Source organism: Ciconia boyciana, chromosome 1, assembly GCF_034638445.1.
Source record: "Ciconia boyciana chromosome 1, ASM3463844v1, whole genome shotgun sequence".
Lineage (NCBI taxonomy): Eukaryota > Metazoa > Chordata > Aves > Ciconiiformes > Ciconiidae > Ciconia > Ciconia boyciana.
Window position 1 is genome coordinate 138982129 of NC_132934.1, and position 24085 is coordinate 139006213.

Consider the following 24085-nt stretch of genomic DNA (forward strand, 5'->3'; position numbering starts at 1 on the left):
TCCCACTACATGAATAGATGCTGCTGGACTCTCTCTCCTTTGTTGCCTCTATATGCATGGGAAGAGCCACAGAAGTGTTTTCCCAGTTTCAGACAAAATACAAGCTTTGAAACAGCCCAAGACTGTACGGCATCATCCATTAGTCCATATGATACATACAATGACATCATTGGCAAAAAAAGTGGTCTGGCAGATGCCTTAATAATCTATATCTTAATGATAAAGAAATGCTAATGTAAGTAGAAAGGGCTTCGGCAGCTCTCGTTCTTTGTTAATGGCCAAGAGCCTGTGAGGATGCATGTTGGCTCTCCTGCACTTCCTCCCGATGACGACAAATAGCTGCACACAACTTGCTGGAAAGGGAAAATTGCAATTTACTTTTTATTTTTAACTTCATGCAAGAAGGCATTTTCACATGTAAATTCATTACGTTAGGACTTCAGATATCTGAAGCATTACTTCAGCCAAACTGGTATGTTCTGGCTGCATAAAAAGCATGTTTTCTTCTCCCTTTAACTGAATAATTCATCTCCCTCAAAAAAGAGCACTTAAACCTTTATAACAATCCTTATTATACTTAAATTGATTTTAAAAAGAGGACTTTATAAGCTCACTTTATACGCTCTTGAATAAAATGAACATAGAAATTGTTTGTACACTGCACATCAGATAAAAAAGTAATCATGCATATTTTATAATTTATTTCCTACAAAATACTACTTGTTAGGTCATTCTATACTTAGCAAACTGATAGGAAATATTCTTTCCTTTAGAAGAATTTACATGAAAAATGACAACAGCTGTAGGTGAAGTACAGAACAGAGAACTTAGCCCTCTTTTGCACCATAAAATATTGAAGCTTGTTAATACATGCATGAAATGTTTGCCAAAGTCATTTTTCACTGGTTTGTAAGGAAGCAGTTGCTCAAGATTATACCATTTCTTCCTCAAGAGGAAAAGGGAGGAAGGTGAAAACATTTTGCTTATATAGTTCTGGTTACAACATTAAACTTGCACATTTAGGTCAACTCAGGCATCAAGAATGACTTTTACTTTGTTTTTGTATGGTAAAGGCTGTTCCTCTGTCTTCAAGAGCTGAGACAGGAGCAACTAGTACAGCATGAAAGGTCTAAAAGAAACATCTTACAGTGTTTAGTTAGAGTTGAGTCATGCTGTGGTCCCATACTTGACAGGCACATGCTCTTGTACTTGACACCTATTAAATGTTGAAAGATTTTCTGCGACCTGTGATCTCATAAATCCTTTTTCACTTTTTGAAATTATGTAATTTTCATAGACATTGCAGAAACAAATTAATAGAGATACAAGTCAAATGTTCTTAGAAAGTAAATAAGAGCAATGGCTGTGAACATCGCTAGTAGATGGCAATCTTAAGAATGAGATGAAAAAGCACTACTCTTTTGATGCAGATTGACTTTTATGTGTGCCATGTCATCCTGCAGGAAGCCACAGACTACAAGCCAGAGCACATATTTCCATCTTTAACTTTTTGAAGGGCTATGTCGGTTTAGAAATTATGGAGACATCTATAGGGAAGTTAACTATATAACCAGCATGTGTCATTCGACAAATACAGAGAGACCGAGCTGTTTAAAGGACAGACTTTACATCTGTAAAAAGCTAAGCTTCTGTAACTAATTAGAAATAGAAAGAGTAGTATCATTAAAAACAAAAAAGCATCAACTTTTTTTTCACAGATCAATAGACTCACATAAAACTTTTAAAGTGGTCCTAAAGTTAAAAACATTTAGAATTGCATAGAACCTTGATATAAAAATCTTTAGCTCATGTCAGATGACTGCTTGCATGCCTGTAAGTTCATAACAAGAGTGGCTTGGTTCTTGCATGAGAGATGAGAATGGCCAATATGGACCGCTGTTTTCTCTTCCTATAAAAATAATACTCCAGGCAATTAAATACTGCAATTTGGAAGAACATGTTGCAGCTTTTCTGAAAAGGGAGATGAAACCACCTGAATTCACTGGAAGCACTCAGTAATCTCAGAGGGGAAAAATACAGCCCAAAGATGAAAGGAGTTCACAAATTATCTTCATAGACTTTAAAAAAAAAACAAACCAAAACAACTTTCAGAAAGATTGTCAATTTAGGTTTTGCAACTGTGTGCTAAAAAAAGAGCACCAAAAAAATACTATAGCAAAATGAACCAGCAGCAAAAACCCAGGAGAAAAAAAAGTTGCTTATCAAGCACTTTTTTTTTTTTTTTTCCCCATTTTTAACCATTTGCTTTTACAATACTCCAACCCTTTTTCATTCTAGATTCAGTGCATTAAAAAGACTCATATTTCTCCTGAAAATAATCAGGGAAGCTGTAACAGTAAATATTCAAAGTTTATTTCAAACCCAAATTATTCATTTTTTTTGCAAAACAACTAGCAGGGAGTGAGGCCAGAGGCACCCTGTAGCATTGGGCAGTCTCTAACCCAGAGAAGGCACTCGTGGACTCCAGAGCTGGCTCTCAGCTTGGGTCCCTGCATATTTAACTCACACGAATGCCGAAGCGATGTTCCTGTGTCCAGCACAGTCACGCTGGCTTTGGTAGCACAAAGGCAGCTGTAGCACACAGGTCTCAGTAGCACAAAGTAAGGGCCATCAGCAATATAATACAAACCCAAATTTTCAAAGAAAATATTAAATATGACCACAAGGAAGACCTTAGGTTTGGTTAATATTCACGTTCTAGAATATATCTCAGATTAGGTATATTTGCTAGCCATTTGCGGATTGCTAGCTTTTAAAAGTAGGAAACGAAATGCCTTTAGGGTAGCTCAAAAATCATAAAATCAATTCATGTCATGATGAGTCCAGTTCCTTTTGAGCACAGGAATGCTTTATTAAAAAAAGAGTACATGGAAATACATATTATTTCCCATAGGACAGCCATTCATCATCATGCAGTGGTAGTTCACAATACAGGAATTAAATCCCCAAATGAGATTTTTTTTTTTAGTTAGTTTTTTTTAATACGGAAGACATATAAACCCTCTGCATAACACAAGTGCTGAGGGAAAGACTGCGAAAGAGATCATTTTACAAAACCTCCTGTAATGCGGTGAAATGGCCAAATACTACATCTGAAATAGTATGTCAAAATAGATTTTGCCTTTAAAAAAAAAACCAACAACAAAACGTTATTGCAGCTGGTACCCAGTCATGTGATTTTCATGGATTCCATGATTATAAAGCAAGAATTGTACTGCACAAACACTGCTAAAATGCTGGCGTAGGAGTATTATTCACATGCTTTTGTGACTAGGGTTCAGCACTGGTGGATGGAAAACATTTTACTTGTCCAGAGATGCTGTCTGCCTACAGAAGCACGTCTGCTCCCGGCCGATCATGCTGCCGCCTCCCCCTCTCCCTCCCCTCCAGCCCAATCTCCCCTCCACGCGCGCGCGCACACAGGCGCACACATTCACACCCTCACGGGCTATTCATTTTGAAATCACTACGGTAAGTACAAAGGGCTACTAAGAATTAGCAAAATAGCAGATGGTCTCTTCAGCTGGGCCATAAGCGATGCAAAATACAACCGTATAAAACCACAAATACATACAAATTTTTTTACAAGCTTTTACGGTCACAACTAGAGTACGTGTTTGCTACAGTTCATAATTTTCTCTCCCCTTGATTGATTAATACCACTTATAGAACTGAGGAAAGCCCATAGAAATTATTTTTCCTATACATGTGTTTCTTCTGTTACAAAAACCGGAGCTATCAAACCTTGCAACAGCGGTGTGTGCACAGTCTCAGTTCAGCTGCCACACACCACTTGAGCAGCCGCAGTATCAGCGATCACTGAAATCACTGCTTACATTACAACAGCTCTGGCAAACTGCAGGCCAGGAGGAGGGCACCCCCCCCCGCCTCCTAGACATTTAAGGACTTGAACTGCACTGTGCATACAGTCATACATTTGAAAAGGGTCTGAAAATATTGTACAGTTTAATTAAAACATGAATTAGCAGAGAAAAGCAGAGCTGATCAAATGGGAAAACAACTTTTGGTGGCTTCTGTTCATGTACTGCATTCTGTAAAGGCACAAGTAGAGAAAAGTCCAGTTTACAGCACTACTGTGTTTCAGTAGCATGCTGTCTTTGCCAAGGAGAATACTGGAAAACTCTTTTGGGAAACCTCAAGCATCCCCTCCCCCCCCCCCCCCCGCCAAAAACCTGTAACTGATAAATATGAAAAATATCTGAATCGTTTCATGCACACTAATAAGAATCATCTGGCTCCAAACAAACCATAATACACTCAACACTTGACAATTTCTTCGAACTCACCCTAGAGTCCCCATAAATTTCCATCCCACATTAATTCTATCATGCACGTTGAAGTATGTGGAGAGGAGGGAAACAAGGGAAAAAGCCATTGCAAAAACTCTGAAATCATCACAGCAAAACTTCCAGTTTGAGTCAGGAAAAGATCAGATCAGAGTTGTCATAAGAAATCTCCTAAAGCCAGAAATTAAGAAATACTTACCTTACAGTGCAGTTCCTTTCATCCAGATTGTTAACTTTAGAGAAAATATGCTCCCCATCTTCCTTTAAATCCTCTGCTTGCCTCCTTACTTCAACTGAGACTTCCTAAAAGTGGTTTATAGCACAAGTAAGACACCAAGTCATCATGTTTCAGACTCCCAAAAAATCTATGATTATGGAACCTCTTATTTGTGGGTTTGCTCTGTTTGAATATACATGAAGTCAACAGCATAGCATGTCTTAAGCTTGTTTGGTTTTAAGTGGTACAGTATGCTATGTGACCTCTTGCGCAGCACTACGGACCTGGCTGTGCTCGAGTTACTGCTCTACTGTGCTGATCTACAGAAGAGCTTAACTTTTATATAAACCTTCGCAACTTCCATTTGGCAAAGACAAAAAAAACCACCAAAAAACAAAAACACGCAGCAAAGAAGTTACAGAAGAGTTGCTCACATTTTAGAAGAGGCAAGTACGCACCGGCTTTTGAATCCCTGAGCGCGTACTTTAGTTTCTCGGTAAAACACACAACATCGCGGCTCCAGAATTTTATTATCTCACTATCTTCAAACAACCACACCCAAAGCATAGCTTTGCATTACAAACACTGAACCTACAGGAAACTTAATTGCGCATTAGCACTGGAATCATCTGAATCATATATGCGAAAGAACATCTTTATTTACTTCAGTCTGTTGTAAGCATCTTCAATGCACTCACCACCATATTTTCCAGGTGCCTAAACAGGTGTCTGCTTTTTGCCCCAGGAGGCCTATACTGAACTTAAAGGCACTGACTAATAAACCAGAAATGCATACATAGAATAGATTATATGATGATTTTTCTGCTGGGTAGGCAATTATTTAATAATTTACTTAATTTAATTTTCAAAATAACTTCCAGGTGAATGTTCCCAGTGCTTGGAATCTCTACCCTCGTAAATTATCCGCATAGTTAAGTCTGCACGCAGACTTAAAAAATAACTTTTGCAAAACTTAAAGATACAAAAAACTTAAAGAAAAAGAATCCACAACTTTTAGAGATCAACATACTTTGTTTCTTTTTGAGCTGTTCTCATTCTACTCCCTGTATATACACACACACACAAGGAGGTGCTGTGTGGATGTGTATGTACATATGGATGCAATGTTTTTACCAAGAGATTAAAAAAAGGAAAAAATAATATACAACTGCATTGCTTCAATCCTTTTCTTGCATAAGGTGAAGTTCAACACAGGTTGAACACACTACGACTCCTTATACACATCAGGAAATCTTGTAGCAGCTTGAACAACATCTTTTAAACAGAGAACTTAAGAGACTTGGTTTCTCTGTTTACTTCCCCTGCAACCTGCCAACCATTCCCTGGCCCTGCTCAGTTAAAAATTAACTTAATATTTACTTGCAAGTTGAACAGACATTTGGCATCTCTCTCAGGAATAAATTTATACATCTTAAATCAAGCAATTGACATAAAATAAAACACTAAGCAGTTTCATTTTTTGCTGTAGTGTAGCTTTAACATTAACATGCATATTTTTAATCTCTAAACTTTATTAGGCAGAAGTTTTGTCCTATGTAGCTTTTGCATCAAGCCAGTTTAGAAGAAAAGAGGAAATCCATGGAAAATGATTGGACCATTAACAAAATTAGACAAAAGTAGGTATTGTTTCCCCTTGGAACATTTTTCTTCATAGTTTCAGAGAACTGAAAGCCTTAAAATGGGGAAGGCAGCCACACCAATGAAGAAATAACTCTGGGTGAAGATTGCTTTCATCCTCCTATACCTCTACTGTAAAAAAGAGGATATTATCAAATCAACCAGGTTGTTTTCTTCCATCTGGCTACAACACACAAGAAATTACTTGATCCAATTGCTCTTTGCTACACTCAATTCCCGTGCAATACAAACTTTGATCTTAATTTTACTTAGGAGAACTACCTGTAAGAATTATTCCCTTAATGACAAAAGGCAAACACCATACTACCTTGTGTTCCTAAACTGGAAATTTTCATAAAAATTGTCTCTTTCCCGCTCGACCACTCTCCTGCCCCTGCCCATTTAAAGGATAATGCGAAAGACACTTGTACCTGTTTGTAGAAATCAGTAGAAGGGGATGATCTAGACCTCTCGTGGGTGTAATGGGGTTTCTCATGTTGTTCGTGGCCTGCATCAAGGATATTATCAGCTGAATGGTACCTTCCTGAGCTCCTTGGCTCTATCGGCTTCCGCTGCTCCTTCCATGACGCCTGATACTCTGCAAAGGTTCCCAGGCGCTGCGGCTGTTCAGATTTCACAATCCTATCAGCAGCCTTGTTGCTGCTACTATGGTGGACGTTATCTTTTGAAGCATGTGCAGTTTCAAGTCCAGCAGAGGCTGCCCGACCTCTTCTCTCATACCACGACTCCTCTCCCTCTTGTCCACCGTGAGCTTTCCTATCCGTCCTCTCAGGCTGTCCCTCAGCTAGACCAGGGGGAGCTGGTTTCTGTGCCGATTTCCTATATGAAGGCTTACTTGTTTCTTCAAAAAATTTCCACCTGTCTGCAAATGAGCCCAGGGCTTCTTCAGATGTATTTGGACGGCAATGAGCACGGCACTCATTCTCTGACATCCCCACCTCATTCATCTTCTCCGGTTCAGAGTAAGACTTCAGTTTTTGCTCTGTTGTGAACCTCTTCCTGGCTCCGATACGAGAAACGTGATGGGTGCCACTCCCTGTAGGGTTCGGTTTACCTTGCGTAGCCTCGAGGAATCCAGACACATCTTCAGAAACCAAAGCCAATAACGAAGAGTTGTAACTACCAGTTTTCCGCTCGGGTGACCTGGGGAGATATTCAGCGGGGCTGGGCTCCAAGTCCCGCCGTTTGAAGGATGTCGCCCTCAGGACCCTGGCCTGTGCTTCCTTGAGGTGATCTTTGTATGTGCTGGTAAAGTTAGTGTCTGGGGAGGTGGTGACATTTTCTGTTGAATCTGGCTTCCAGGTCTCATTGCACTCCTCCGTTTCAGATGACCCTACTAAAGTAGCAGTGCTCCTACTTTTCTGCAGCTTCGCTCTTCTCATTTGGATCTCATTTCTCAGGGTTGTTGCAAAACGATCGCTCCTTCGTGCCTGTTTAGACAGGTGAGTGTCAAATGGGGCCTGTCGCTCTGTTACCGCTTCTGGGCTGTTGTCAGTCTGTTTTTTCCCTTCCTGAGCTAAAGAGTGCAACATTGGGGTCTTCTGAGGAGAAATCTTGCTACTCTCATCTTTCCCCCACCTGAAATCTTTCTGAGCAGATCTGTTTTCAGTGGTAAGGACACAGCCCTTTACATGCTCCTGCTGACCGTACCTAGTTTCACTTTCCTCAGAGCTGCTCTCCAAGTTTTTCTTTTGTCCAGACTTTTCAGCATGATTGGGTTTTCTAGTTTCTTCTACTACAGCACACCTAGCATCCCCCTCTCTGTCCACTGGGTAATGACTACTGTTCTCACATCCTTTCAGTGAATATTCAACAGATTGTTGAGGTAGATAGTATTTTGGTTTTTGGACCATTGTGACAACTGTGGGATTTTCGTGAGGTCCAAGCGATGCATCAGTCCCCACCGCAGGTTTCCAGCTGTCGTCCTTGAGTTGTAGTGGCTTTGAGCTTCCCTGAGCAGGATGTTTTGCTGTCACGCAATAATAGCGACTCTGTCCAGTGTTGTCCAACTTCTGTTCAGCAGCACTGTTCAAAGAAGAGGAAGTGTTGAGCAGACTGGCTTGGTTTGGACTGTAGCCATGAAAATGATCTGTAGGTAACTCCTGAATGCCACTATAGGACAGATAATGTTGCTGATCTTTAGGTGCAGCTATGATCCTTGCATTGTGAAAAAAAGTGCTTTCATCACTGTACTGGTGCTGGTGGTGGTAAGTGTAAGCAGGCTGTGCAAACCGAACATCAGTGCTGGACAAGGACGACTGCAGTTTGTTCACAGTTCCTGCATTACTATTGTACCTTTCACCAGTCGAAGAAAAAGTGTGTTCTGAACTGAGATCAGATTTATAATTTGAGCTGCTGACCCTCCTGTCACATGCTCTGGAGGGCCGCCGCTGCTGCTCCACAGTTTCCAAGTTCCAGTCATTCCTGGGCTGAGACCGGTTCAGGACTGTAAAGTGCTGCGTGCTGGCACCCTCTGAGTACGCAGGGCCATGGGCTTTCTCATGGCCTTTGGTAGCAGCAAAGCTGTCACTACGAAGAGGTGGAGGTGGGGGGGGAGGAGATGAAGACTTCTTCTTATCAGGAACATACCAGACAGGTCCAAAACTGGATCTTCCAGAGTTAGTGAGCTTGCCATCGGGGTGTTCCTCTATTCTAGGACTTTTGTTGTTCTCATATTGGATGGGAGCTGGCAAATACCCAGGTTTGTCCTCTGTTCCACTGCTGTCATTCAAGAACTGGCCAGACTTGTTTCCATGCTTAGCAGTCTCCCAGTGGCCTACTTTGTATAGCATGTTCTCTGTTGAAGAAGTGTCTGTACTGGATAGAGTGTGGTCAGGGGTGCTAGAACTCGTGGAGAAAGACCCGTAGGCTGAATCCCGCTTACTTTGGCTCCCTAGATGATCAATGCTACTGTTAGACCTTGCAGAAGAAAGTCTTCCATACTGGGCTACTTGTGGAGTGTGGTCCCAGCTGTCCATACTTCCCAAAGAGCTGAATTGGTCAGAAGTGCGATGTAGACTTGACTGATCCCACGAGTTTGACAGGTCATGAGAAGAACAACTATGGTAGGAAACAAACAAAAAGCCTCAGCGTAAATATACCAGTCAAAAAATGCCACAACATAATTATAAATATATAGCCACCAATTTTACTAACATTGGTTAAGACCCATCTGCATAGCAGTTACTCAGGACAAACAATGTAATAAAATTGGAAGTTTGAACACAAAGTCAGGGCTTTATCTTTATACTCTGCCACTGATTCAAAGCTTAAAACCTTAATAACTAACTCAACTTCCCTTTGTAAGTTTACCAATAAGTCATACACATTTATCTCCTTGAATGCTCCCCTCTCCCTCTGCGAATTGTTGACTCTACTTTTAGCCAAATTTAGTTTGAGCTCCATTAGCTCCCTCTTTCCCAGGACAAACACCAACTTATTTTTCAGCTTATTTTCCACGCACCCTGATTGTTTCGGCTATTAAACTCATATACTTCCCTGTTCGTCTTTGGTAATCTTACTCTAAACTTTTTCAGCTCATGAAGTTATTCCCTCATCCGGCTTATCAAAATCTGCCCATTCATTTAGTATTTTCATTTCTAAAGAGAGGTTCACTAAAAACATTTGCCTCAAATGCCACCATTTTAGTTCTGAGCCTCCACATGCACCTTGCCAATATGGTTTCAAACCACTCTCAGGTTGACACCCTTACAACAATGTCATTCAATTCCACCCAGTTCCACAATACTGAGAGGAAAACATCAGGAAGAGATGCCAGAGCAACGTAAGCTCTGCATGGCCAAAACTAAACTTCTGACCTTCCTTTCAGAATCCTTACCACCACCAGTTCCTCTCTGCCACTCTTTCCTCTATAGAAACATCATCTTTGACACCGTACTTTCTCTGGATCATTTGCCTAGGACACCATTTCAAAATCTTGCTGCTTCTGTTGTTTTCCTACCCCATCAGTTTTGTTCTGTTTTCTTTCTTTTCTTTTATATCTTTCACAGCACCCACCTCCTGTCAATCTGACACACTGATGCTGAGACGATAGTCTTTCCAATTATTCTCATCATATCTCCCTGTTTGAACTTCACTGGCAGCCCCTCCTGCTTTTATATACCAAATTCAAATTCTTGCCCTTGCATGCAAAGCCCCTTGGTAGAAATCCCAGAATTATTCCACTTCCCTGTAGCTATAATTATATGAAGCATCTATCAAATCTTGTGCGGTAAAGAAACCTGTGAAAGCTAGCAATGAAATTAGATTAGTCCACATAAAAAATACAAAGAGCGATACAGATCTTTTTTTCTGTCAAAAATATTGCAAAGGTCAACTAAACAGTTCTTTGGAATTCAGTATTAACAAGATAATTGCTTCCCCCCCCCCATTACTATAGCCTTTGTAACTTTTTTTTATACAACATGGTCAAAAGCAATTTATGTGAATAACAAGGTATACTTTGTGCTTATTTTCTAAAAGTATTTTATTAACAAGATACACTAGCATTGGCCTCATCTTGTGGGTTTTTTGTTCTTTCATTCTTTTATTTTCAGCATTTTAAAACATCTTGCTGAATACTTAAAAACATCTTAATTGTCTTCTTAGGCAGATACTGTGGTTCGTGTAAAAAGTGCCTTGGTCATTTTTAGGATCTCCTTTGTTAATGAAGAATGTAAGCCAGATATTGCTATGAATTGCTGATATTTCCCTCCTCTTCAGCAGTAAGGAGATACTTGGCATCGATTAAAATAAAGATGACACTTGTGCAGGAAAGTCTCAATTTACAATTTACAAGTCTCATGTAGATCTACTGGTATCAAATGTGAAGCAGAGATCATCAGCATAAGAGGTCAAAGCCCTGCTAGAAAATGGCTAATGGAAACCCAGCAGATGCAGCAAAAGCTTCAAAGAAAGAACAGGAAAATTTCTGATGGTGTGTTACTGCAAAGCATGGCATCCTGTGGTCCTTAACTGCAGGGCAATCCTCCCACGAACCCTGACATGGAAGAGAATCCAAAAGCCATTTCTCTACCAGAGTCTGGTATCCCAGGATAACCTTCTCTCAATAGCTTATTTTAGAGTGGATTCACAAAAGCACCTATGCTGTTGGTTGAAGTCTGGCAGGTAAAGTCCAGGAATAATCTACAAACAACATCTTTGGCCAATAAGCACTCCCCCAACCCTGGGGTACGAGTTTCTGCTTCTGGGCCCTCCCAGAAACGGCATCATCTCAGCAAATCAGACCACATTCAGACCGCATGGGATTACAGACCAGATGTACCTGACCCTAATTGCCCCAAAAATTCAGTTTAAGCAGCCTTCTCAAAGCATACTTGCCTCACACCCACACCTGTAAGGCCAGAACAAAGTAGAAGAGGTTGTTGGTTTCAACTGCACACCCAGGAGCACCAAAAAAAAAAAACCAAACCAAAAAACAAAAAACAAAAAAAACCACCAAACCACATAAGGTCCTCTATCATAGTATATCCTACTGGAAGAAAATGAAGTCTCTAAACTTCCAGCAACTTAAGATAGTTCATATCCACGTCTCCCAGAAAAGTGTACTCAGCCTTAGTCTAGGGTGGGCTAGGAAAAAAGGCTGCATCCATGTTGTTAAGGTATGACTTCTGTGAAAAAGACAGCAGAAGACTCACAGAGGGAAATTAAGGCACCAAAAGCTTACAAGGTCTAACACTCTAGCCTTGTGTGAGAGGCACCTAGACCTGGCCTAGTGCTCCCAAGATAGCTTACAGTTTTTGAAGGAAAGTCACATGATAAAAATACACAATATAGTGGTGGATGTGGAGAGCTGGGCTCCAGAACTACCCTCTCTCCTATCTACACTGGTGCAGTCTCTTCTGGTCTGTCTGTCTTCCTCTAGCTTCATGCACCTTTTCAAAGGTCCAAATTCAGCAGGCTGGCAAAAAACTCCCACCAAAACCAACCACCCCACCCCCCCAAACCAAACCAAATCAAATTACCCATAGCTTCATCTAGCATCTACCTAGGTAGTAAGGACAATTTTCAGAGGGTTGTTTTGTCCAGCTGCGCCCCACCTGCCCGACACACAAAATCCAGGTATATTCTGCTTGGAAGAGAACAAAAGCATCTCTCCCCCTGATTGAACTCTATGTTCTACAAGTGATTTGGATTTCACGCTCACAGACAGAACGTAGGCAGGCACATTCAGAGGAGACTGGTATTCACAGCCTAAAATCTCAGATGCTTAGCTCAAGGAAGGACAAGAACTGGGGATACTTTTATTATCTCCCTGCATACTGCTGCTTTCAGCTACTGATTGCTGTGCATCCCATTCAGCTTGGTGCTTGACTTCGAGTGCATGGTGCTTCTTGGTTTTGTGAATTGTACTTTGAAAGTGGGGAAGCTGCTGAAGCTTCTGAAGCTGCTCACCTTCTCTTTTTGCAGACGAGCAAGCCCAGAGAACCCCCCTCTGCAACTGGGAACGTCAAAATACCCAAATCCTTGGGCTGACACTCTGGGAATGATGGGTCTCCAGCAGCCACAGTCTGAAGTCAGCTTTGCCACTGAAACAGTCTTGGGCAACAGACACCAGGACTGACAGATCTCCCAAATACATCACCTTTCAAGTGGGCAGCACAGGCATCCAAGGGGTTCAGGATGGCAGTGCCCTGGGAACCCTGATGTTAGACTGGACTAAAGCCACTAAATCTTTGAGCAGCATCTGAGAAAGCAGAATTTACCCTTTTTATTAATACTGATGTCTACCAGCAGTTGCTGCTATTTCTGATATGTGGGGGGAGAGGATTGCTCTACTCCCCTCCCCCTTTTCCTTTACACCCACAATTTCCTGCCCAAAGCTCATTTCAAACTGGCCTTGAACCAAATTAATATATTTTTTTTCTTTTTTAAATACTGTGATTCACCCAGCTCCTATCAAATCACACTTTGAGACACGTGTCTTGTGATATTTTACTTTCACAAGGTACAAGGACAACCATCAGGAAGAACAGGAAGCATAAACTGATTTACGGCTCCGTCAAAAGACTCAGTAGACTGAAAGTAGAAATAGTCTTGAGTTAGTATTGCGACCAGGAACTCCATAAAGTTTTTAGAGTTTTCTGAATTTTGCTTCTATGTACAAGGACTTTTACTGTCTTCAAATCTATAAATCTTATTCAGCCCATCTACATGAAATTTAAATACAAACTCTAAATCAGTGTAAAACAGCAGCAATTATAATCGAGGATTTGAGAAATATAATGTGCTAAAACTCCTGCTAATGAAGTATTACAAAATGCATTTAAGATACCTTTCTGTCTAAATGTTAACATTCATAATTTGTTCAAGGGCAGATAGCAAGTTATTTTAAAAACAGTAGGGAGCTCCTAAAGAAAACAAACAATGTAAAAAAGGTTGTAAAAATGACATGAAAAATAAAATAAAATCTTAAAGTATGAATGTTCTTCTGTTTTAACTATCACGATAAATTAACATCAGGAACTAATGACGGAGAATGTACAGCAGTAAGTACATAAAACACAAGCCTACTTTCCAAACTGGGATTGTGTATTAGACTCATTTTCTTTAACACTCAGTATAAGTATGTTGGCCCAATGGGAACTGAGAAGATAAAAGTGACAAAAGGAAAACAAAACAAAACACCCTTGTGAAAATGCTGAAGAATGTCACCTACCAGCAGGAAACAAGAACCTGTAACCAGACACAAACAGGCATTACCTCAAAGTTTAAAGTTTCACAACTAAAACTGCATGAGTGTCAGCCTTTCTCCTGTAGTGCTGAATGAGACTTAACAAATATTAAGGTACTTTAAACAGGGACTGAAAATCATTGGTCTTACTACCTCTCTACACAAGCAAAAGCACAGCTGTAGGGAAGATCAGATTACAGACAGACAGTTTAACTAATAAAACCAGTAATACCTTAAAGTCCAACAGGAAAACATTCTGCACCCCCCCTTTAGGAAAAGGCTTTTTAATAGTCTGAAACCGTATTTTTCAATTTCTTCTCCCTTTACTATTTCACTTCAAGTATGTGAATTTTGATGGTTTCTTTTCACTTACAAAGGTTTAGGATTTTACCAGTGGACACTGAAAGGAAATGCAGAGCAAGAAACAATCTTTTGAGTGTCTTTAAAGCTAGTTTCTTACCTTTCAGTCACACGCACATATCACATACTGTTTCTGAAAACCACTCCTCCATATGTCAAACTTCCCATGCTCCCCCTTCAAGCATTGAAAGGACAGGCAATACTGAAGATGTATAAAACAATCATTCTGCATTCATGGTTTTAAAAAACTTTCAACGTCATGACCTACATCATTATTGTCTCGCTGTTGGAGCTTAATGCATGTAACTTAAACAGAGACTCACCTTGCATGATAGCGTGAGTGCCAGGAAGCGCAGGCGCTGGATGAGGAAAGGTGTGACGTGGCTGTCTCAGGTTGACTTTCTGTAAATTTGGTTGCGTGCCAGGAGTGAGGCCTGCAGGCTAGGTCATTTCTTCTGAAAACGAGAGAGTTAGAGTGTACTAGTTTAATGCAAGCAGTTCAGTAAGGTGACACGCAGCAAAAAATCTACCAGGGCAGTAGTCAAATGCTATACAGATAGGGCAGAGGAATAATGACTTCAAATGACAGCCAATGAGACAACTTTCTACCTGCATGCCAGTTTTGAAAAGACACCAGCATTCCTTTAAAATGCTTGAGATGCAGTGAAACGTCAATACTCTCCAAGGTCTGTGCTTGGGTGGATTTTTGGTTGGTTTTCAGTTTTTTTGTGTTTTTTTTTTTTTTTTTAATTTTATTTATTTTGGTGGGGGGTGGTTTTTATGAGGGGCGGCAACAGGCAAACAAATTTTAAAGTACATGACACGTATCCAGAGCTTTAACAGTTAAAGCTCACACTGCGACTTATGACTCTTTTACAACATGTCAACAGTACAGTAGGGCTTTGGCAAGGTTTTACTGTAGGTATGTGCTTATGGGAGGAGGTGAGAAGAAAAGAGTTAATAACAGGAAGAAACAAAGCCATGTACATTGCTTCATACAAGTTAGTATGGGTGATCTAACTAATAATTTTAACTCCAGCCACACTCTGCTTCAGCTCTTGAAATGTTTGGCACCCCCGGTATGCAGGGTTTTTTGTTTGTTTGGGGGTTTTTTTGTTTGTTTTCTAAAGAATACACCTCAAAAGTAGTTCAGCAATTCAAAGTCCCCAAATATCTACTTGGATATCACCTCCAAATGTACATGCTCATGTAACTGAAGAGATCCCTTCTAAGAAGTACAACAGTAAGTTGTTAGAGCTTTGTACCTTGCAAACCTTTCTGCAAAACTGCTCTACACTCCTCTGCCCCGTCCTTCTGTTCAGGAATTAGTAGCAACAGCTTGCACTTCCTTTCAAGGACTTGCTGTTTATAACACCTCTCGGCACTCAAGAAATAAGCGTATTCTTTTTCCTCAATGTTAAATAAGCAGTCTGGGTGGAATTCAGCTACTTCTGTTTCAGTGAGCAGATCCTGAGTACAGACAATTTGCCTAGACCCTCTCAGTCACCCGGGAACGAAGTAGGAACTTCTTGAAGGTAAATCATCCTGCCCTTCTCTTTGGCTCATCTTGGGGGAAGTGTAATTTAAAATTTAGATGAGGTATAAGGTGAGACAAATCCCATCCTTCCAAGCCACAGTCTGAAACAAAGGCTTACAGGACCTTAGCTCTTGAGGGTTTTTTTTAATGCACTTGTGTATTTTACCTATGTATTTATGAAATTTATTACTGCAAGGTTAAGTAATTTGTCTAAGTTACAAAGTAATTTGCTAAGCTGAGAAAGTGTTCCCTATTTTCAACTTCAACTCTAAAGGCAGTTCTCCTTTTTTTTTTTTACTCATTCCCCCTTTTTATAAATTTGGGTTATGAGACAGCCACTGGATATAGAGTACAAAACTAAAGGTCATTATAAACCCAGTATCTTCAAAACAGGTCAAATTTGAGTACACTGCTTTTTGCAGTACATTCAGGAAGATATGATGAATTGCCTTTCCAAAGTCTGCATGCAGGACTACAAAAGGAGAATAATAATTCTACAGGGAAGCTGTAATTTCACTAAGAAGCATAGCATCGTTACTGTCACTAAAAAAAAAAAGAAGTAATTGTTTCCATAAACAAAAGCCTACTCTTCCCAGCATGACAATGAGAAAACAGTTAAGCAGAGCATCACTATGTTGTTCCTTCTTGTCAGAAAATGAAATTCAGAGAATCAGTGGAGAAGCCCAAATACTCTCAGTGCAACCAAGTGCAAAAGGTTCTGCTCAGCCATGCGATGCTGGGCTCCAGACAGTCCTTGCATACTCCAAGGGCCCCAAGCCTGTGTTCAGGTATGGAAAAAAATCGTTCCACTGTTCAGCTGCACAGAACATTGAAGGGTTTTTTTCCCCACAGCTCACCTCTAATGATATTGATACCAGCTCGGCAAACCACAAATACCTGTTTAGGCAAATTCAATAGACCTCCTAGGCATCAATTCAGCAAAAAGGTTTATCTATTATGAGACAATTACTTTTTTATGATGCACCGCTAAGGAAACAGGACTAGAAAACTAGCACAATACAAGCAATGTTTGGAGTGTTGAAGGTTGGGAAAGAGGACTTCTGTGATGGTTTGCTACGGATTTGGCAAATGGTAGAGGAATTCAATCAATGGGAAGGAACAGAAGGGATGCACTTGTAAAGTCAGTACTGTACCTCATGGAACTTCTCAAGATCTTCATAAGATAGTTTCTCGCCACATGAACATCATTTTCAGATGGCATTTTCTGTGCTACAATATCCACCACCACTTTCATCTTCCTGAGCAGCCAAGCAAGGGGAGGAACAGACTGGCCTGAGTTGTGATGTGAGGCAAGTCAAGTGGACAAGAACTTACAAGTTCTGTTTCACTTTTTGTATTTGTGGATACGCACATATTTTTGAGAGATTATTTTTTTTTTTTAGACATAATAGCCTGAACAGCCTAAAAATACTGGTGGGATACCCGGAGGGTGGAATCACACAGACACCTGCTTTCGCTGAAGTCCACAACATGACTAAACATTAATTTACTGTGCATAGTCTACAATGCTTTCTGCTGGATTCTCACCATTTAATTACATTTACTATTTCCTGCACTTCAAGAAACAAAATTTTTCTAACAATAAATGGAGCATAGCATGACTATTGATTCCAAAACTCAGCACAAATGGGTAGAAATACTGGAAAGAAAAGATTAAAAGACTCAAACCAGGAATATTTTGCAGGCAACTAAAGATGCTGGAAGCTGAGCATTTATATTCTAATGTAATAACTCTGTATTAATTCTGAGTGACAGAATGAGATCATCTGAACCTACAACCCAGAAAACCTCTAGCATTAATGGAAGCATTAATAAAAGCATTTCACCGAGAGTGTCTTTCTACCAGTGCTTTTACAAAACCTGCTGGAAGGAAAATGCTGATAAGCTTTGAAGATACGATACAAAGGGAAAAAAACAACTTCTATTGACTATAAGCAATCTGTTGGATAGTGGTCTCAGTGACATTTGTGTGCAAATACTTTAGCAATAAAACAACCTTTCCAATCCAGTTTTTCAGAATAAATCTGTCCTTTTATAGTTACTGCTTGGAAGTCAGTAAGACATTCTGAATTTCACAGGCTATAGAGATTAGACATATTGGCTCAGACTGCTGCAGCAATACCGAGGAGGTTGACTGGATGGCGAGGGGGGAGAGAAAATGTACTTCCTTGACCAAGAGAGAAAAATAATTAAACTGGACAAGCAGATGTATCTGTAAACAACAAGAAAAATCAGAAAAATATCTTAAAAATTGAAAGTAGACAGGAAATTGAATATAGTAACTGAACTATCTCAGCACACAACAAAAATATCAATGAATATGAGCCATTTTCTCTGTTTTCAGACACATTCTGAATTCCTGTAGGTACCATTCAGATAAAAGGCCAGCAGATACAACAGCAAGAGGCATGTATTCCCCCCACAACAGAATTTCTGCTTTATTCCCATCTACCAAAGAGCACCCTTGTTGTAACCCTACCAGAGAGGCTTTTGCATTTGGAGTCCGAAAGCAAAAGGAGGACAGGCAGTGCCAGAAGCCTGCATCCAGGTGGAAAGCAATTGCTAGGATTTATTTGCCTGTTAATGTTTTGTTCCAGCCCTCTACTAAATCAACAGAGACGGAAGGCCTGACTGCTGGCTCACAGGTAAGCGTAAGGCTGCAAATCTTCCACTGCAAGTAGCGGCAGCTACATGTGACAGAGGCCCTACAGTATTTCTGAAATAGAAAACTGGCTGTCATTCATCTCGTTACTGGCCCCTTCTCTTCAGCTCAAAGAGGTGTTTTTAATACCAGCAGCGCTGACATACCCACACAAAGACACTCTGACCCATCTCAAGAACAAGGTAATGAACAGTTCCTACAGGAATTTTCTAGGTAAAACTCTGGAAATGTGAAAATGAACGAAGAGTCATACCAATGGGGCATTTTAACCAGGACTGCCCAGCCACTTCCCTTTTTAAAGCCTATCTTCTGTTATTTCATGTCCTCACATTGCCCAAAGTTTACCGATCCACACAATTACTTTTCACATTCAACCTAAATAATTCTTCAAAATGGCTGAGCTGGGCGGGGGGGGCCGACCCCAAAACTCCTTTCCAGTTCACCATAAAGCCCCCCACCGCCGGGTTTCACCCACGCTAATGAAGGCAGCACAAAGCTGCCATAAGGTTTTTAAATCTCCACGTGAACGGGGAGGGGCGGGGCCCGAGGCGGGGAGGGGCGGGGCCCGAGGCGGGGAGGGGCGGGGCCCGAGGCGGGGAGGGGCGGGGCCCGAGGCGGGGAGGGGCGGGGCCCGAGGCGGGGAGGGGCGGGGCCCGAGGCGGGGAGGGGCGGGGCCCGAGGCGGGGAGGGGCGGGGCCCGAGGCGGGGAGGGGCGGGGCCCGAGGCGGGGAGGGGCGGGGCCCGAGGCGGGGAGGGGCGGGGCCCGAGGCGGGGAGGGGCGGGGCCGCCGCCCAGCCAGCCCCGCGGGAGCCCAGCGCGGCTCGCCAGGCCTGCCAAGATGAAGGCATCTGCTCTGAAAATACAATAGCTCTCCTCGTTGTTTATTATTATTGTTATCATTACTCATGACAATTAATCCCTCCTCAGGCCATTAACAGTGGTACGCTGTTCTTCTGTGACTCTGAAACACACTGCAGGGTCGTGTCTTTTTCCCAGGGGCTGCAGCGCTCAGACTGCGGAATTCACAGCACCGCTTCGAATCAGTAGTAATTACTTATAGTCAGGGTTCCCCCTGTGGCACATCTAACCAGAAGCGGGCATTTGATGCCAGTCCTTGTGAATACAATGCTTCCTGCTGCTCATCTGTAGCAGCAGCAGCAGGAAATAAAACCTGGGTTTAGACAAGAATTACCAATTTTTCTAATTTAAAAGGAGGGACGAGTCAGTAGCCTCAGTCAGAACTGAGCTGTGTCTACAAAGAACTGTTACACACTGTCAGCACTAATTCTCTGAGTTAAAACTGTTGTAGTGATTACATTAAAGGTTCTTTAAAAAAGCATATTCCATTTTCAGTCACTTTAGTTTCTACAGAACATTCTTGTTCGCAAAGCTGTGGATCACTGTTTCACAGTGCTTCAAGTCCCCGTGTTTCAAGGTACAGCTTCCCTGCAAGCCCCAGAATCTGGGAACTAGTCAATATAGTGAAATTCAGCAGCAGCTATCAAAACAAAATTCTTCTCCCTCCATTCACTGAGATGCAACTCAGACTTTTCAGTAGTGACGCAAAGCCTCTCTCCAGTGCTCTGTTTTTAATAGAGTTCACATTTTGACAGTTGCAGCAGGAAGTCCAAACTGCTTTTGGCTATTTTAAACCTTGCCTACAACCAGGAATTTGTCCCGATTCCATTGTAAGGTAAATGGCTACAAGGCTGCCCTGCCTGCACGTGAAGGACGCGATGCTAAGGAAATGCAGAAAGGCTGCAGAACTGAGATAAACCAGAAACCTACACGTGCTTAAAATGCACGATTCATTGGTATTCTCAAAGAAGCAGCACGCTCAGACACTGCACGTACTGAATAGTACGTCTCACAAGGTGCCCTTGGAGTGTTTAAAAGCCAAATAAACCAAATCATGCTGCACTTGTTTGTCCTATGGAAAAAAAATCCTCTCATACATTGTTAAGATGGCTAGTTATGAACACTGCTGCCCCATGCCAGCCAGGCAAGTAACTATGAGAAGTTCAGTCTTTGGGATCTCCTCAGCAAGCCATTCATCCATCGTTTTTTTTCCACGTAGAGAAATTTCAAGAATTTGTAGTGACAGGACAGGTGCCCTTGCTTGTCCCCTTATAAATCCCAAATGACTTCATAGTTCCCAGCTTTCTCACCTCACCTCCTTTAAAATAACATGCATACAATGGGACAGACATACCAACACTTCATTAACGAATTTTATAAATCTATATGTGCGGGGGGGGGGGGGGGGGGGGGGAAGAGTCCAAAAAAAGCAAAAAAATCTTGTGCTCAATGGATTCAAATACACTCACAGAGCAACATACAATGCAATTCAATGGGTATGGAAAAAGCCACTGTAAAACTACCAAATCACTTATTCAATTTATGAAAAACATTATTCAGATATTTTTAGTCTCCTCCTGAATCCTTGGGGGTGCGAAAGGAGGCTGAAAACCACCATGAAGCTGCAGTTACCCACAGAGGCCTCAAATAATAAGAAGAAATAGTGTTGTCACCAGTTTTCCTTCACAAAATAGTTCAATATATTTTTCCCTTCAGATTGTGAAGACCTCACCCAACTGCCTAATCTGGGAGCACACAACTAGAACAGGATGATTTTTTTTTTCTAAAAAGAAAAAAAGATAAAATTTCTACCTGAACAAATCAAGTATTTTTTTGAATGAGCACTTATTTGGTTGAAATCTTTCTTTCTTCTTACCCTCCCTTCAAGTAGACAAACAACATTCCTTTCTATAGAGTACTGAAGGAGTCATCGCCCTCTGCAGACAAAGACATTAAGTGTTTTTTCTCTCAGGCAACTATATTCGTAGAATTTAAATTACTTCCCGTTACTTCAGTCACCACTGGCAGATCCATCTGCCATGGTAATATAGGAATGAAGTACCTAAAATCTGGCAAAAGACTAAGGTCCAGCAGAAAAGCTATATAAGGAATGTGAACAGCTTCTTGTGTCATTCTCAATAATTCAGTACAATCATGACCTATCCTAATCTAGGCTCAAACGGTTGTTATCAATTCCATAAAGCAGCTTTATGTTAAGTGCAATACAATCTCCTCCTCTCCCCTTGCCATTTTCAGTGTTGTCCTGCCTCCCGACATACCTGTCTGTATCTTTGGATGTAACAGAAAACCAAGCAATGGGTAAAAGTGATTTTAAAAGGAGGACAAAGCATCCAAAACTTGAGGTTGAACACCTTTCCTGAACACAGCTACTCTCCCACTTTATTTCTTCCTCATTTTCTTTGAAAATTAAGAAAGGAAGGGGGGGTGGTGTGTACGTGCAAAAGAATAAAAGAAGGAAGAAAAATGCAGAAAGCCCCCTGAAAATTTTCATGCAACAATCCCATATTAAAGGACCCCCCCAAACTAAAAAACTCCCACAATATATTTTGAAGTAAACCTTCACTGTCTGTCGTTCATAACCAATATGGGTTATTAAAAAAAGTTTATATATATATATATATATTTTTTTTTTTTAATACATGCACACACATTCCCATCCGTATATGCAAAGTCACTTTTTAGGCTTTTCAAAACTCAAAATATGCCCACAACTTCTCTGACCAGGTTGACGGTTTTGCACTTCAACACCACTGGTTTTTGGTCTTCCCAATATACCTAAACCCCGCTAAAACCTGACCCACAGTCCACTTCTGAATTTGTCTCCCTGCTTCCTTCTAGAGCATCACAGCCTGAACTGCTTTGTTCCCTTTTTGTAAGGGTATCCTACTGCCTTTCACTCAGATTCAGCCTTGGATGCCCCAACTTCCCACTGTCCTGAGCTTAGACAGCAGCAATTTAAATGCTTTTTCTAAAGTACACTCTATGCCAGCATTCACACCGTCTATCCAGGAGAGCCTTAAATGTCCTTTCAAGGAGAGACAGTAAATTTAGGCTTTCTTTGGGTGAGCCACGCAGTGACTGCATAAACCCCTCTCAAAAGCCAACAAACAGGGCCTTCCTAGCTGAGGCAGAAACATCAGGACTTGAAATTTCAAGTTAACTGTGTGGAGACATCACACCCTCACTTTTACAGAGATTAAACTTAAAATGTGTAAAATGCCTGTTTGTGGTAAGCAATAAACCTGAAAAACTACTAGTAAATATCATCATGGTAAGTATTTCAAGGCAATGCCTTTTACATCTGCAAATCTATAGTGAGCTTTGTAAAAACAACACACACCATCTCCTCTCTTTCATCACACTTATTCCCTGAATAAACAAAATCCCTGAATGGAACTTTATTGGGAATGAAAATTTGTTGAAAGTTGTTGTATGAGGTATCTGCTGAAGATTAAATAGAAATGCTTTCACATTGTAATTGATCAAGTGCTGCTTATGTGAGATTTAAAAAAAAAACTAGTATGCCAGCTCAATAGCCTAGGAAAGTACATTTAAAGGTGAAGTCTTAATATTAGAAATTGTCACCAGCAACATTACTGTTAGTTTGCCAGCTGTGCACTGTTTTCCAAAATAAACACAGGAGGGCTCACATATACAAATTCAAATTACTACTGGCAACACTCAAGCCATACCAGAGTTTTTGTTTCAAGACTGCTTCTCTCCATTAACAGCAGCACGCACCCCATCTGTTGTCAGAACCACCTCTCCTTGTGTATTAGCATCTATTAGTTTGGGAAAATCCCCTGTGACATACTTCACTGGAATGGGATGAACCAATGATGAAAACTCATCAGCCCGGTATATGAAAATACTCTTCTCTGACCTCAGACAGCTGAGCCCCGCTGCCTACATCCCCTTGTCCAGTGACAGCTGGATTAGCCACAGGCGAAAAAACCCAGACATCTGAGACCGTGCACGTAACACACACAGACACACAAACTGCAGAAGATGAACAGCTGAGAGAGAGAACAGTTGGTAGTCTCAAGGAACACTGAAACCCGTGTATAGAAATTAAAAATAAAGAATAAAATTTTCATGCAAAAGAAGTTATTAGCAGCCTTGCCATCCTAGACAAATCTACGACTGCCCTAGCATACTCAACTCCTTTCAAAGTTTAAATGACTTTGACGAGCAGAAAAAAATAAATGAAAGTTGGGCTCCTAATCAACTTTGTGAATCCCTCTAACTTACCAAATAGTAAACTATTATCCTTTCTGGTTAAAATATATTGAAAACACACTATAGTTGAAGAAAATTATGTCTCAGTGAAGGAAAGCTGTTAACAACTGAATAACCATGAAGCAATGAACAAGCTTGGTCTAACAGCAGTCCACCCAATTCCTAATCCCCAGCAAATACAGAAGCTCCTTCCAACAAGTTTTTGTATCCTCACCTTCCACACTGGCAGCTCTTCACTCAGCTCAACCATCTCCCTGGATGGAGTCACCAGTGCGATTCCCCATGGAGAGCCGTCACCGCCTCCCCATCTTTGCATCCTTTCCTCTCTCCAGCCCCTGTCCCATACTTGTTTGAGGTTGGCTATTCCCACCTTCCCCTCTCCAAGAACGTGGCACACTTGCACTCCCTTTGCAGGCCTGTTCCTACACAGTCTTTTCCCACCTGTGTCTTTACGTTGGCAGCCAGCCAGGCTTTTTTGTGGGTCTACTGT

The 24085-nt window shown here is 41.1% G+C and overlaps 1 protein-coding gene across 4 annotated transcripts in view; it reads right to left on the reverse strand.

Moving 5' to 3' along the window:
* SHROOM2 (shroom family member 2) overlaps positions 1 to 24085 on the reverse strand; it is a 127052-nt gene that overhangs the window by 31004 nt on the left and 71963 nt on the right. For 2 of the 4 annotated variants that reach the window (XR_012040335.1, XM_072849505.1), the window contains exons 3-5: positions 14581 to 14712; positions 6615 to 9264; positions 4528 to 4631 (exon numbers count right to left, since the gene is read on the reverse strand). The exons of 1 other annotated variant lie outside the window; for it this stretch is intronic. Coding sequence is in view for 2 of the 3 variants with exons in the window: in XM_072849505.1 (XP_072705606.1) it covers positions 4528 to 4631; positions 6615 to 9264; positions 14581 to 14712 (2886 nt within the window). In the remaining variant the exon portion in view is untranslated. The remainder of the gene's footprint in view (positions 1 to 4527; positions 4632 to 6614; positions 9265 to 14580; positions 14713 to 24085) is intronic. One more of the 4 variants, XM_072849506.1, reaches the window with a different exon arrangement.